The sequence below is a fragment of the Cryptomeria japonica genome, chromosome 9 (genome assembly GCF_030272615.1).
Source record: "Cryptomeria japonica chromosome 9, Sugi_1.0, whole genome shotgun sequence".
NCBI lineage: Eukaryota > Viridiplantae > Streptophyta > Pinopsida > Cupressales > Cupressaceae > Cryptomeria > Cryptomeria japonica.
This window is the reverse complement of record NC_081413.1, coordinates 537,212,728-537,229,591: the sequence shown is the minus strand read 5'-3', so window position 1 is coordinate 537,229,591 and position 16,864 is coordinate 537,212,728. Positions and strand designations below refer to the sequence as shown.

Here is a 16,864-nt window from a genome sequence, read left to right as displayed (position 1 = left end):
TAAGTGAGAAGTGATATTTTTAAAAAGGAAATTATTTATCCCACATTCATAGGGCAGTTGAGCAACTTCTAAGATGAGGCTATAAAATGAAGTTGAGAGCTCTCTTACAGGCATGTTTGGTTGAATATGTGTTTGAGGTTTTGAATTGAAGAGATTCTTGTGTATTGCGGGAGTTCTTTCATGGTTTGTGGGGACGTACACCCTCATAAACAACACTCTCCATGCTATTGAAAGACATAATTTGGAGGGTTACTGATGTTTCCATATAGGCAACACAAATTGAGCTTAATTGATATCATAGGTTGATTGGAAGCTGATACGCCAACATTGTTGAGGTTGGGAAAAATTATTTTGGAGGTGTATTTAGAGTTTAGTTGCAGTTCTAATCTTGCTGAGCAATTCTTCCTTCCTTGGTCTATTTTTTTGTTTTGACTGGGCCGTACTTGCTGACATGAGCACATTATATTTGCTGTAAATATCGCTTTGGAATAGATTTCCCTGACTGAACATGTACACATGTAGCTGCCATTGTATTTGAAGTTGAGTGTGGAGGTTATTACCAAGAGTAGGCGTCACACTCAGTTGGTCGTATTATTGTTCCAGACCATCCTTGGCTGCAAATTGGAATATGTGACATTTGGGGGTATGAAGGGTTTGTTTGGACACACTGTCAACATGGATTAACACTTGCAACATTGGGGTTATATTCTTCTAGGTTTGTCATGGAGTTATGCGGGTTCATTATTGTGTTGGGCGTAATACACTCACTAAAGTTTGTACAGTTGGTGGAGATGACTAGACTGAATCTTGGCAAACTGAACTTACCTTGTTATAGCTATTGCCGAGCAAAGATTTAAGACATTATTACTACTGCTGTAGATCGTATTTATGCAACCATTGAAGACAAATATTATCACAAAGGGTACCTTCCAATTTCTAAATATTCTGGGCACTTCACCTATTAATGTTAGGCTTCTAAATCATGTTGTGATTTCCTTAGTTTCTTGAATGAATCAATGTAATGAAACCTGGAAAAAATTCAGTATTAATTGTTCAATGACATTTCCAATTTGGTGCAAATAAGTTACATGTTTGCTTGTGGATTGTTTATGTACGTTGACATTACTTATGAGTTGAGAAGACATTACACACCTAAACACACCAGATATCAACTTAACAACAATCCACTGCTTAAGAAGGAAAAATCAATACACAGAAGGAATGCATGGTAACTGTTTGAAAAAATTCTTCAAGACCGTTTGGGAAGTAATTGTAGCAAATAGGGGTAGCCTATTACATCCAAGGGCTTGTCTTCATTGTCCTCTTATCTCCATTAATCTTGCTTGATGTAGTTGCTCTCATGTTTTGTATGTGCACAAGAGCTCAATGGTGAATGGATTGTAGTTCAGTCATATGCAATTCAATAGAGTTTAGGTACCTGGTCACTTTCTTCATATGGAAATAGAGAGGAAGATGTCTCTTTTGTAGAGAGCACCCTAGAAATGGAGGGCTAGGATTAAGAGGTGGAATGATAAATGATCAACTCAGATTAGATGGTAGGTATAGGAAATAGAAAAATAGTAGAGAGGTCGTTAAAAGTGAATTAAGAGATAAATGACACTTGTCATGAGAGGAAAAAGCTAATGAATTAATTAAATAAATAAAATATTATTTAATTTAGGGAAAGGATAATTTAAATAAAATAAAATATTTATTTATATGGGAAAAAGCTAGAAGAGGATTAGTGAATTAATTAAATAACTAAAAACCTATTTAATTAATAAAAGGCTTAAGATAGAATAATTAAATAAATAAAATATTTATTTAATTAAGCTAGGACAATTTTAGGTGTCTACACGGCCAAGAGACTCATTGTCTTCTGATAGAGAAAGGAATAGTTGAATTGAAATGAACAAGATCTCTTGATCATGAAATTGTCCTTGAACCACTATGTCAAGGGACCAAGATCATGGAAAACATATATGAGCTCAAATATTATCTCAAAACGTTATCACACTGAAAATATCATTATCAAAGCTCTTCACAACTAACTTGCAAATCATGCACATCCATTGCTTGTCAATTCACACACCTCCCATATGTTTACTCACACATCCACACTTATTTATATACAAGATTAATCATTAAAACCCTTAACTAGGTCGACCACAAACAAAATAAACAATATTACATAAATTCAGCGACTTGGACCTAAAATATTCATTTCATTTCACTCCAGGAGATAAAGAGGATCCAAAAACATCACAACACATCCTTTCTAAATGATTCCAATGAACCACACACAGTAACACATCCTCCAAGGTTTACACCAAATGAAACATGTAGATACACATTAAAACATGTTAACTAGTTGGCCCTAAAATATATCTCGAATGCAAATTATGCAATGCGAATCTACACACACATGGTGAGACTCAAAACACTAACCAAACTCATTCTCCAAAGCAAATATATATGAAAAAGAATATGATCTAAGCAAGATACATCACCATAGTCAACTAGAAACTAGACCAATTGACAACACATAACTCAGTAATCATAATTCCACTTTCCAATGAAATCATCACTTGAAAATATAATTGGAATATTGCAAAAACCACATAAACATGTCCTGCAAATCACAACACATAAATTCACATATTTGGAAGTCACCGAGCAATCTTTGACCCTATTTTGACAGACAACCTTACTATCATAAACAATAACCAATTGTATATGTAGCATAGGAAATTAGGAATCATCACAAACAATATAAACATTAATCATTAGCTCAATCACGAAAGCACAATTGCAATGATCTATCCTAAACACATTCAATAGAGACATGAAATAAAAACATTCAAAACTAGAAATTAAGCAAACCAAAGGTATGATTTGAATGCTCCTTCATGCGGCTCCATTGTTCTTCTTTCCTCTTCAAATGGTTTGGTTGTGGATCTCACCTACAAGTGCACACACATAATTGAAAGCAAGTAGACAAGATTATTGATCAAGAGTACTAGAAATGTGATTGACTAGAAATTTGATAGTCTGATTAGGGGTTCAAAAATGCGATCAATTGGGGATTTTGATTGAAGAAACTCATCCAATTTATAGACAAATTGGAGAGATGGATCAAATTAGCATGATTCAATTCAAATGGAAATTGCAAATCAATTATGTCAATTATGACAAATTATGACAAATTATGCACTTTCTATGCAAAATTTGTTGATTGATAATTTATGACAAATTATGACAAACTTCTATGTCAAAAATTAATTGATTGTCAATTATGACAAATTATGACAAATTTCTATGTCATTCCCATGAAATTAGGAGAAAAATAGGAGAGAATTGAAATTAGGAATTTAGAAAATAGAAAATTAGAAAAAGAGGAATTAGGAAATTAAGTGAATTAATTAATAATTTTTCATTTATTAATTAATTCACAAAGAGAGGAATTATTAGCCAATTAAATGAACATTTAATTGTGATGAGAAGACTTAGGATAAATAAATAATTTATTAATCCTAAAGGGAGAAATGACAAACAAGATTAAATGAATTAGAAATGCAAGGATGACAATTAGGTCTTGATGTAAGATTGATTTGATGTCGATTCGATTTGATCATGATTCTGACTTGATAAATGATTTGATTGATAAACATTTGAAATTGGTTGACAAATTGACCAATATTGATAAAGAGACCAAATTGATATGCGCCAATTGACATGATTGAAGAGGACAAGGATCGATGACAAATCGATCGTAAAACGATGAGATTGACAAGTTGATAAGAGATTGACAAGATCGACCAAAATCATGATTAAAGATTGTTATTGACAAGACCAAATTCGAAAGCGAGACAAATGAAGAATGCAGAAGAAAGACTCGATGCTCGCAAATGATAAAAACCAAGTGCGAATCATAGGAGAAATGTTAATGCGACGCAAAAAACTAAAATGAGGCAATGCGCAAATGTTAAAGTATGATTCTGCAAGCGTTGACCATTTTTAGGTGTCTACAGTATCATCTAAGCAAGAAAGGACTTGCAAATCTAATAGTGCTGTATACACAAAACATAAACATTATATCCAAAACCATAACACATGATCTTCACATATCGAAGGAATGAAAAACATTCTTTCATTGGGACATTAAATACGTTTTCCTACATATTGAAACTTCCACTATACCATCCTTCTAGAAACACCTTAACATCTCCACCAGACCACCCAAAAATATTATAGCATGTTGCAACTTCCACTATACCATTCTTCCAAAGCCACCTTGACATCTTCACCAAACAACTCAACAATACCAGATAACTCACTTCCTAATCATTTGTAACACACAATGACATCAATGACAACATAAGATATGTTGACTTGAATGACAACATAGCACAACAACTCAAGTTTCCAACAATAATAATAGTAATAAATAAAACATAAAAATAACAAAAAGTGTCTCAATCACTATCTTAATGCGTACAAGAATTTAGGTTCTAGGAAGGTGGACACCAAGCATAGCCAAGGTAAATAAATTTGCAAAGACAAATATAAGAGGCCACAAGTACAAGAAATCCACAATAAACTAAAAATAGAGCATCATTACCTTAAGAAAATGAGGAAGACACTTGTGGTTGAAGATTCTTCAATGAAGAAGGATATAAGAAAACAAGGTTTCTTCATAGCCATAAATGGATAAAATATACAAACTGATAGAATCTACATTACAATATTAAAACATATTAGAAAAATGTCTTACAACACAAATTATCAAATATTTTAAGAATAATGAAAGTAACAAGCTCACACACAAGAAGAGGAATGAACATACTAGTTAGCATGTGTAGTGAGTAAAATAGCAATGTTGTGTGTTTTACCTATTCAAAAATGAACTCCAAAGAAGTTAATGAAATAGATATATGTTTAGGTTTTCAAATATAGAATCATTAGTTGATACAAAAGCATTACAATGAGGTTTGACAATTAAAAGGTAGACAAAGACATACTTTCAATTTTTGAACAAACAATGCATTTATTTGTGCATCCACTTTATCATGCAGTATATGTCAGACATAATGCGATTATTATAATGAAAAGCAATTTTTGACATTACATAAAAAATACCAAAATATAATTTTTATACCAAAAACAAACTAAATACATCAAGACAAATTGAAAGTGACATTCTAGAAATTTGTAAAAATTATATTTATAATTCTAAATCAAATTACACTAACAAAAATGATTTTAAAGACAAAAATGATTGTCACTAACATCCCTATAAATTGACACATCATATTCTATTATAATATTTTCAACTAAATGCTATTATTCAATTATTTAATTTTCCATCCTAAACTCTTTTAATTTTTTAATTTAATTTAAAGTAGATGCTTTAAAAAATATATTCTACCTTTCAAACTTCCCAGTCATTTGATTCTCCTCGTCTAACGCTTTCTTTGAATTTGATTTTTTCACCGTAAAGTTTGAACGTAAATCTCAGTAACTTTATACATGGAAAGTTCTTGATTGTTTTCTTACAAACGTTTGCCAGATCACATGCAGAAAAGGAGTTCAGAGGTTAATCCGAAAAACCTTCCTCCGACCAATTCATGGACCGGTTTTCTTAGCGGATCTTCTGCCGAGCCACCATATAACTATCCCCTTTCTCTTTGTCAGCTCCCCCCGAACATAACTGCATATTTTCAGCAGCGGCGAAATCTGTTGCGGGCTTGACCAGAAGCCCGTGGGAGTATAAAAGAAATGGATCGGCAGAGAGGGGCGCTGAGCCCCATATACGGGCGGCAAAGGAGCGGAGCGAGCAGCACCAGCACCAATTCTTCCTCTTCTCCTTCCATGTCGCCGGCGCATCCTTCTCACCATTCGCGCTCTGGATCCTCAACGGGAGGCGGCATATCCAACATCAAGCGCTCGCAGAATTATGCCGCCAAGGCCGCCGCTCAGCGCCTTGCTCAGGTTATGGCTTCTTCACAGCCTAATGATGACGACGATGAAGACGATTTGCCCTTCCGTTACAGCTCTACTTATGGCGGCGGCTCCGCCAATACAAATAGTCACACCAACACTTACACGCATAACAGTATTGGTCATACCGGCATCTCTACTGGAAGGAATACTCGATCTCCCTCTCCTGCGGTAAGGTTCAGCTTTCTTGCTTTTTCCTTTAGTCAATTTTATTTGCTTGTTTCCGATCTATTGCCATTCTTAGACCATAGGGTAACATTTCGCATAAGAGATACTTAACACCCGGATGCCTCTAAAGTATGGGGTGCATTTAGTCTACTTTTTCTTAATTTGAACCGGTTCTGTAGACTACATGGCAACATTTTGCATTTGAGGCCCTGTGCATCGGAATGTGCCTAAAGTATAGGGCGGGTGCACATTGCCTAGCTCTCCCCTGATTTGAACCTGTGCCTTTTAGACTACATGGTAATATTTTGCATTTGTGACCCTGTACACGAATTTGCCTGAAGATATGGGGTGCACATATCCCACTTCTCTGTCAATTTGAACCTGTACCTTTTTCGCTAAACTGTAGTGATTTTACTATGAAAACCTCACAATTGAAGAATGTTCCTCGATCATTCCAATGCTAATTACAACTAATTACAATGATGATAACATTAAGATTCAAGGTGTCATGGTGTAATGGTACGTGGTTGAACTTGTAAGGGGAGCGGTAAGGCATGTTGTTTTTATCCATATTGATAGATCTTTAAAATGGGACCCAATCTTACAACACATTCCATTACCTTACATTGCAGAAAATACAACTCATATTTGCACACAATCCTTACTAATAGTTGTTGTTTGTAACTAGGGCTATATATGGGTTCGGATTGCCTTAAGGCAACATCCGAACTCCTTTAGGTCTGGGCCCTATCCTAGGGTAACGTGACCCCAAATCTATGCCCAGCCCAGTCTTCATGCTATCCTAAATACGCACGCCACATAATATATATATTGGCGCCAAAATTTAAAGAAGGCCGACTTGCAATTAAGAGTTAAAGGTGCGTATAAATAGAAGACATTTTGCAAGTCAAACTCACTCATTCATTCTGCAAGAAAAGTGAATTAGCTCTGCTTAATAAGGTGCGAATACACAAGGAGGAAAGCGAAATTATTCAGACTTGTGCGAAATTGTCCAAGAGGACATAGGCTGTTTTGGTACAGACTTGGAGAACTTAGAAGTGCAGATCTGCTATGCAAAAGGATCAGATCTGACAGAGAAGCTAAGTATTGTACTTGTGATTTTAAGAGGAGAATATATAATCTGACCTGTGGGTCTTTAATGCTGGGTTTTTCCTCCTTGGAGGTTTTCCTGGGGTATGTGTGTTTGTCTACTGGTTACTTACTTTATTTTTGATTTTACTGAATGTTAACATATTTTGCCACAAATCTGATTACAATCTAGGGCATAATCAAAGCATATAAATCTGATTAACAAACCTAGGGTATAAAATTACATGGTATCAGAGCCAAGGACAAAGAAGCTAAGTATTGTACTTGTGATTTTAAGAGGAGAATATATAATCTGACCTGTGGGTCTTTAATGCCGGGTTTTTCCTCCTTGGAGGTTTTCCCAGGGTATGTGTGTTTGTCTACTAGTTACTTACTTTATTTCTGATTTTACTGAATGTTAACTTATTTTGCCACAAATCTGATTACAATCTAGGGCATAATCAAAGCATATAAATCTGATTAACAAACCTAGGATATACAATTACATGGTATCAGAGCCAAGGTGTCACTAACTTCTGATTTTAGCAAATCAATTGTTGCATATAGTTGTTGTTTGTTTTCATATTAAAATGTCAGGTTTGAAGGCTGAAGATAGACTTGGGGGAGCCATTGATTTTGCTGCTTGGAAAGTCCGTATTCTACTGATCCTTGAAGAGTATGATCTGCTGAAATTTGTAGAAGAAGAAGTTCTGTCTCCTCCAGAAGATGCTGAAGAGCTGAAACAGTTCAAGAAAGATTCCCTCAAGGCCAGAAGGATCATAATTGAGTTCGTCAAGAATCATCTTGTCACTGTCATATCAAAGTTCGTGTCTGCCAGGGAAATGATCAAACACTTGGAAGGGATGTATGAGGTCAACAACCTCAGCAGGGCCCTTGCTCTAAGACAATAGCTTCTTCACATGAAAATGAAAGAAGAAGACTCAATCATAGCCTACTTCATGAAGATCAATGAACTAAAGGACAAGCTAAGCACTCTTGATTGCCAAATCTCGGATAAAGATCTTGTTATGATTGCATTAAATGGTCTACCTGATGAATGGGAACCATTCATTCGTAGCATTGGTGGAAGAGCCGATCGTCCCAACTTTGAACGTCTTCAATCTGATTGCATCGAAGAGGAATCTCGAATTGAGGTAAGAGGAAAACTCAAGAACTCTCACAAAGATAATCATGTTCTCTTGGCTAAATCTAGGAAAGGTGGACATTGGAAGAAAGAAAAGAGAAGCAGAGATTTTAGATCCTCATCCTATGATCCAAGGAAAAAGTCAAGAGATTCCTCTCACATTCGTTGCTTCAGATGTGATAAGTATGGTCACTATGCCAGAGATTGTCAGGATGACCCAAAGGAAAGGGAAGCCAACTTAAATGAAGTTGCCGAATAAAGTGAAGATTACCTTCTTATCTCTGCTCTATCTAGCAATGTTCCTACGGACAACAATACGTGGATACTTGACAGTGGTGCCTCCAGACACATCTCAGGATTTCGTGAGCATCTCTCAAATCTGATTGAAAAAGACACCAACCTTCATGTAGTAATCAGTGATGATGCTCGATACTCGGTAAAAGGTTCTGGCACCACCTCTTTAAAACTAGATTCTGGTATTTCCTTACAACTCTGTGATATTCTCTTTGTACTTGGTATTTAAAGAAATCTGATTTCCATTTCTGCCTTAGAAGATAAGGGTTTGCAAATAGCATTTTCTGAAGGGAAAGTACTCACTTGGCCTAAGAAATCTAATTTCAAATCTGCTCGTATTATTGGAAATAGATGTGATAGTTTATATAAGCTTGTAGTTAATCCAATTCAAGCTCTCATTCATGAGACCCCTGAATCATGCGAACTATGGCATAGAAGATTGGGTCACTTACACTTCCAAGCTCTTCCCACTCTCGGTAAAATGGTTAAAGGTATGCCTAAACTCAGTTTATCTCATGATGATGCTTGTAAAGGTTGTGCAATGGGTAAGAATGTAAAGAATCCCTTTCATAAAAGCGATAGTAGGGCTAAAGAAAGGTTAGAACTTATTCATTCAGATTTATGTGGTCCTATGTCTATAGCATCTCCTAGCGGTTTCCTATATTATGTTATCTTCATAGATGATTTCTCTAGGAAAACTTGGATCTATTTTCTTAAATCTAAAGAGTCTGAAGAAGTCCTAAACAGATTTAAAGAAATCAAAGCTTTAGTTGAAAATACTACAGGAAATCAAATTAAATGTTTGAGGTCTGACAATGGAGGTGAATACACCTCAGGTAGTTTCTATGACTTTTGTGTTAAAGCAAGAATTAAGAGGGAGTTCTGCGTTCCCTACAATCCTCAGCAAAATGGAGTTGCTGAAAGAAAGAACAGGACCATTGTTGAAGCTGCAAGAGCCATGATCCATGATCAAGACCTGCAACGTTTTCTATGGGCGGAAGCATCCAAAACAACAGTTTACATTCAGAATAGATGTCCTCATCGCACCCTAAAGGATGTGACTCCTGAAGAAGCCTTTACAGGAATCAAACCTGACATCAGTCACTTAAGGATACTCGGGAGCCCTGTGTATGTTCATGTGCCTAAGGAAAAACGAACCAAGTTGGATCCATCTGGAAAGAAAGGCATCTTAGTGGGTTACAGCGAATCTTCCAAAGCCTTCAGGATCTACATTCTAAGTCAAAGGTATGTTGAGGTAAGCAGAGATGTAACTTTTGAAGAAGATATTGCTTTCAAAAGATCTAAAGGTTCATTAACCAACAATAATGATATGATGATTGAAAATCAAGATTCAATAGTTGATGCTAACCCTGAGATACATGAGGAGTCTACTGACCTACCAGATCAGGAAGTTCAGAATGACCCATCAGAACCTATGCACTCTACCGATATACCTCAGGATATTGTGGTCTACAAGAAGAGACCACTTTGGGTTAGAAACACGATTCAAGATGCTGAAGGATTTGCTGCTTCCAGAGGAACCTTTAAAGATAGCAAGAGATTCCAAAATCACGCCAACTACATTTCTATGATGTGCAATATCATTGAGTATGAACCTCACAATGTCGAAGAAGCTATGTCCCATCATGCTTGGAAATTAGCCATGGATGAAGACTAAGTTACCGGTTCGGGTTCGAAGAACCCGGTACACCCGTATGACAAAATTTTGAAAAGGGGTTTGGGTTCGTTAGTACAAAAGCATGTAAATTCTTTATATATATATATTGATATTTGTGAAGCCTATAAGCATGAATTAAAAATTTGCATGTCACATAGCATCATATAAACAACAAAACAAACATCAGTCTTCAACTCCTCTTTGATCTTGGAAGCCAAATTTTGTTCACCCTTTCTTCAACCTGCTCTCATAAAACATATGTTTGCAACACAAATGAGGTGAAATGAGTGAATATAATGTTTTAGAAGTCGCTTTTAGGATATAAGTTTCACTTTTTAGTAGGCGGAATTAAAAAAAAATTAAATTTTGCATATAATTTGCTTTTTTGGGCCGCTCGGCCACTTGGGTTCGACTTGGGTTCGCTTGGGTTCGACCAAGGACGAACCACCTCTGGGTTTTTCGAACCCTAGTCGAACCCAACCCGAACCGGACCCAAACCATGAACCCGTTCGAACCAGGATCAGTACCAGGGGGGTCCAAGGGCGAACCCGGTAACTTAGGATGAAGAGTATGGGTCTATCATCAAGAATGATGTCTGGGACATTGTACCCAGACCAAAAGGTAAGTCTGTAATTTCCTCTAAATGGTTGTTTAAAATTAAACATAACGTTGATGGTGGTATTGAAAAATATAAAGCTAGGTTTGTAGCTCGTGTTTTTTCTCAAAAAGAAGGAATAGATTATGAAGAAACCTTTGCCCCTATTGCAAGATATACTTCTATTAGATCTATAATAGCTATTGTTGCAGCCAAAGGTTGGGAGCTGCACCAAATGGACGTTAAGACAACCTTCCTCAATGGAGTCATTGAAGAGGAAGTCTATATTGAGCAACCAGAAGGTTATGTAATCCATAAAAGAGATTCTCATGTTTGCAGGTTGAAGAAAGCCTTATATGGGCTCAAACAGGCTCCTCGTGCTTGGTATGAAAGAATTGATAAGTACTTACTAAGCTTAGGATTTTGTAAGAATGATGCTGATGCTAATATTTACTTGAAAGTTTATAATGGTGAGATGCTTATTTTAGTTTTGTATGTGGATAATTTATTTCTCACTGGTGAAAGTAAATTAATCATAAGATGTAAGAAGGAATTAGCCTCAGAATTTGAAATGAAGGACTTAGGTTTAATACATTACTTCCTAGGGTTAGAAGTATGGCAAAGATCCAATGAAATTTTTCTAAGTCAAGGAAAATATACTATTGATATTTTGAAAAGATTTAGGATGATAGATTGTAAACCTATGCATACTCCTATGGAATCTAACTTAAAGAAGTTAAGTGTTTCTGCAGCTAACTCTGGTTTTGCAGATCCATCTGAGTACAGGCAGTTGATTGGCTACCTGATGTACCTAGTCAATACTAGGCCAGATATCTGTTATGCTGTGAATGCTCTCAGTCAGTTCATGAGCTTACCTAAACTTGTTCACCTGGTTGCTGCCAAGCACATTCTAAGATATTTGCGTGGCACGATTGGTTATGGGCTGAAGTATTCACTTAATACCTCAATCCTCTTGGAAGGCTACTCAGATTTAGATTGGGCGGGAAGTGTCAAGGACAAGAAAAGTATTTCAGGTATCTGCTTCAACTTGGGCTCTGCAGTGATCTCTTGGGCATGTAGAAAGCAATCTTCGGTAGCATTAAGCACTGCAGAAGCTGAGTACATTGCCGCATCTGTTGCATCCAGAGAAGCAGTGTGGCTTCGTAAGCTCCTTGTTGGACTATTTGGTCAAGCTAGTGGTCCTACCACCATTCATTGTGATAATCAAAGCTGTATAAAGATGTCAGTAAATTCTGTATTCCATGATCGGTCCAAACATGTGGAAACACACTATCATTTCATTTGGGATATGGTGCAAAGAGGCGCCATTCATCTAAAGTACATTAGCATAGATGAACAGATTGTGGACATCCTTACCAAACCTTTATCTAGAGTGAAGTTCAAATACTTCAGAGATAGACTTGGTGTTGTGGAAAACGGAACCCTTATTGAGAGGGAGCTTCAATCTCAGTGACTCTATCTGTAGCACTTTGAATCATTCTGTGCTTGTGTGCAAGAATGAATTATATCCAATCTATGCTTGTGTGCTAGATGGATAATTGTAATGATGTAAAGACCCACTGGTGTATTACACTTTCTATGCTTGTGTGCTAGAACCATCCTATGCTTGTGTGCTAGGTGGAAGATGTAATTCTATGCTTGTGTGCTAGATCCATTCTATGCTTGTGTGCTAGATGGAACTCTAAAGGTTCAGATTATGTATTCTACTCTTCCCTAGTTAAGAGGGAGTGTTGTTTGTAACTAGGGCTATATATGGGTTCGGATTGCCTTATGGGTTCGGATTGCCTTAAGGCAACATCCGAACCCCTTTAGGTCTAGGCCCTATCCTAGGGTAACGTGACCCCAAATCTATGCCCAGCCCAGTCTTCACGCTATCCTAAATACGCATGCCACATAATATATATATTGGCGCCAAAATTTAAAGGAGGCCGACTTGCAATTAAGAGTTAAAGGTGCGTATAAATAGAAGACATTTTGCAAGTCAAACTCACTCATTCATTCTGCAAGAAAAGTGAATTAGCTCTGCTTAATAAGGTGCGAATACACAAGGAGGAAAGCGAAATTATTTAGACTTGTGCGAAATTGTCCAAGAGGACATAGGCTGTTTTGGTACAGACTTGGAGAACTTAGAAGTGCAGATCTGCTATGCAAAAGGATCAGATCTGACAGAGAAGCTAAGTATTGTACTTGTGATTTTAAGAGGAGAATATATAATCTGACCTGTGGGTCTTTAATGCTGGGTTTTTCCTCCTTGGAGGTTTTCCCGGGGTATGTGTGTTTGTCTACTGGTTACTTACTTTATTTCTGATTTTACTGAATGTTAACATATTTTGCCACAAATCTGATTACAATCTAGGGCATAATCAAAGCATATAAATCTGATTAACAAACCTAGGGTATAAAATTACAATAGTCACAATTGGATAGATGCATTATTACAGTAATAACGCTATTGCAAAAACCTTTCAAAATCAGAAATTGTGGAATAAGAATTTATAATTTTATCCTTCCTAAAAATAAAGTTAAATTTTTATCCTTCCCAAAAATGAAGTTATGTTATACTGTAGAAACATCACTTTTTAACAATACTATTAACTATATTTTTTTTAATAAAAAGTTACGTAAAATAACTTTCAAATTATTTCGTAAAATTTTAAAAAATAAAATTAGATAAATAATATAAAAAAATAATTATAATAATTTCGTAAGGTTTGGCACAAATTTGATTTGATAACATGTAAGATCTGCCTAAGCAATCTACCCAAGACCAAAATGCCAAGAACTAGCTCAAATAATTGGCTGCTTAGGACAACAAAGAAATGTGAACAAGCAACTAGATGAAGTGTGCAACAGGTATGAACTATGTTCATAACTTCAAATAGCGTGCATTGTGCAACTGATGTTTTTGTTTGATGTTCAAAGCATAGTTCCAAAACTCGCTGCAAGTTGTGCGAGTTATCTGAGTTGCCGAGCCGACTAGACCTCGCCGAATTTTTATGACTTGGCCCGAGTCATGGAATATGAATATATAATTGTAAAAGTATATAATTTCAAGATTTTGCCGAGTCATTGCTGAGTCGTTGTTGAGTTGTAGCCGAGTCATGAGTCGAGTTGGCCTTGCCAAGTCCGAGCCGAGTCTGAGTTTGGGAACTTTGGTTCAAAGACAAGCAAAAGGGCTGTAGTTATAGGAAATTCAACCAAATAAAGAGAAGGACGAAGGAATTCACTATCCACATAGGGAAGTGTATCATCAACCATCAATAGAAAATGATGCAATCAAGCATTAAATAAAAGCAATGTAAGTAAAAGTTTACCTAAATACAAGAAATACATACACCAAGACCCCCACTGAAGTGCAACTTGGATGGGTACAGATGGATCTTGATGAGAATTGACAATGTTAGGTATCCATGTATAAAATAATCTAGTAATCCCTCCAACGAAATAGAGAGAAATTCCCATAAGAAAGAGAGAAGTGAGAAGGGACTTGGTAGCCCAACCGAGGAATAACCTTATGAACTCCCAACAAAGGTCATAGATGAAAGCTCTCTGAAAAAGAGAGAGAATGTTGAAGCATGTAGTCTCGTAACAATTGTTAAAGTAGGTCCCCATACATTGAGCATTGCATCTCCCTTTTGAAAGAAATAATCCCTATTTAGTATATTTGCTGAGTTCCCACTTTAAAGGTGGAATGAGGGGAGGAAAAATGATAAAGATCTTTCAAAAATGTTCAAATTTCCCCATGCTCATACTAAATTATGACCGTATTTGATTAGTAGTTGGGTACAATTGTAGGATGTATCACCATGAACACATGTAGATGTGGAGACAACATGAGGGTTTTATGTTCTCTCATTAGACCCAAAAAAGGTCATGAAGCTACAAAAAGTTGTTTTCAAAGAGGAGAACAATGTCATCTATAGTGTCATCAAGATTCCAAAAGTGAGATTCTACAAATAGATGTTAAATATTTGGTCCCAATGTGAATCCTGTAAAAATGAATGATTCTGTTGAAGAGATTCTTCAAAAGCATTCAAATAAGTCATGATCTCTGTAGAAACAACAAGTGGAGGAGGATTATTTGTAATTGTCTCATAAACATCCATGGGTGCAAGGCTATCCAAGGAAACATCACAAATGAATGAAGGGTCAAATGGATCTTGAAACAACTACTAGGTGATGTCCAAATGTTTTGGGTGATGTTTATATATGTCCTTGAGAATAGTAAGACCAATTAGTCCATAGATTGCATCGTTCTTGTTAAGCCATGCAATCTTCTACTCATAATCACTTGGCTTAAGAATGAGTCCTAGGAGATAGGGTAGTAGATCCTGTTGTGTGTAGTGATTTTTTTATGTGTTCTCTTCGAAATGTAGAGTTCTAGTGATTTATTTGAATAATAGAAGGGTGGAATTTAACACGGAAACCCATGCTGAATCCCCTTTAAGATTCGGAAAAATCCTGTATTTTAAAAAGACACTACAACAAGACTTTGCATGATTAAGAATGGAACTGTACAAGTTCCCAAAATGAGAACTACTCAACAAAAGTTCGAGAAAATTTCTAACTGTCAAAGATTCAAAACTGAGGGTATCAAAACAAAAAACGAAGATCACCACTGCATTGCTGTTGACTAATTAGTTTGAGAAAAAATGATCCCAATCATAGTCCGAATTGTTGAGACACGGACCAGCTAGGACTCGAACCTAGGACCTTCCATACGTTGCTGGAGTGCTCTACCACTGAGCTACTGGCCCTTCTTGGACCAGTCCATCGTCGGTCCGGGTGTGGCTTATTTCCAACACCAACACCCCCCCTTAAGCCACACCTCTCGTGTGCTTGGGGCTCCTAGCCTGGACCTGGCTCTGATACCATGTTATTTTAAACACTAGGTATGTTAACCAGATTTATCTAATTGATTATGCCCTAGGTTGTATTCAGATTTGCAGTATTTTAGTGAACCAACATAGATTAAATTGTGCTCTAGATTGTAATCAGATTTGTAGTATTTTAGGAAACCAATATAGATTAAATTGTGCCCTAGATTGTAATCAGATTTGCAGTATTTAGTAAGCCAACATAAATCAGAAATAGAGCAGAAGACAAACAAGCATACCCTGGGAAAACCTCCAAGGAGGAAAAACCCAGCATGAAAGACCCATAGGTCAGATTATATATTCTCCTCTAAAATATAAGTACAATGCTTAGCTCGAATCTGATCTTCACATATCAGATCTGTCCTTGTATGCTTCAATGACTTGCATAAAATCTACTAAGTCCCTTTGGACAATTTGGCACCAAGCAGAATAAGTTCGCCCTCTTCCTTAAGTTCGCACAGCAGAGCTAAATCACCTTTTGATATGATTTTCACTTGATTGAAATGACTTACAAATTGTCATTTATTTATATGCATCTTTATTCTTTTGTAGGTCGGCCTCCTTATTAATTTTGGCGCCAATGTTATTTTGGGGTGAATTTAGTGTGGCGTGATGAATAAGGATGGGGTCATGTTATTTAGGGTAGGACCCGGTCCTAAAAGGTGGTTCGGATGTTGCCTTAAGGCAATCCGAACCCCTAGACCCCTAGTTACAAACAACACTCCCTCTTAACTAGGGAGGAGGAGAATACATAATCTGAACCTTTTAAGTTCCATCTAGCACACAAGCATAGAATGGATCTAGCACACAAGCATAGAATTACATCTTCCACCTAACACATTAATCCAACAAGGAGCTTACGAAGCCACACTGCTTCTCTGGATGCAACAAATGCGGCAATGTACTTATCAATTCTTTCATACCAAGCGCGAGGAGCCTGTTTGAGCCCATACTCTTCATCCATGGCTAATTTCCAACACCAACACGAATGAGCATTA

At 36.5% G+C, this 16,864-nt stretch overlaps 1 protein-coding gene across 2 annotated transcripts in view; it reads left to right on the top strand.

Moving 5' to 3' along the window:
* Positions 1–5,442: 5,442 nt before the first annotated feature.
* Positions 5,443–16,864, top strand: part of LOC131077102 (coiled-coil domain-containing protein SCD2) — a 114,328-nt gene continuing 102,906 nt past the window's right edge. For both annotated transcript variants that reach the window (XR_009113544.2, XM_058014532.2), the window contains exon 1: positions 5,443–6,171. Coding sequence is in view for 1 of the 2 variants with exons in the window: in XM_058014532.2 (XP_057870515.2) it covers positions 5,779–6,171 (393 nt within the window). In the remaining variant the exon portion in view is untranslated. The remainder of the gene's footprint in view (positions 6,172–16,864) is intronic.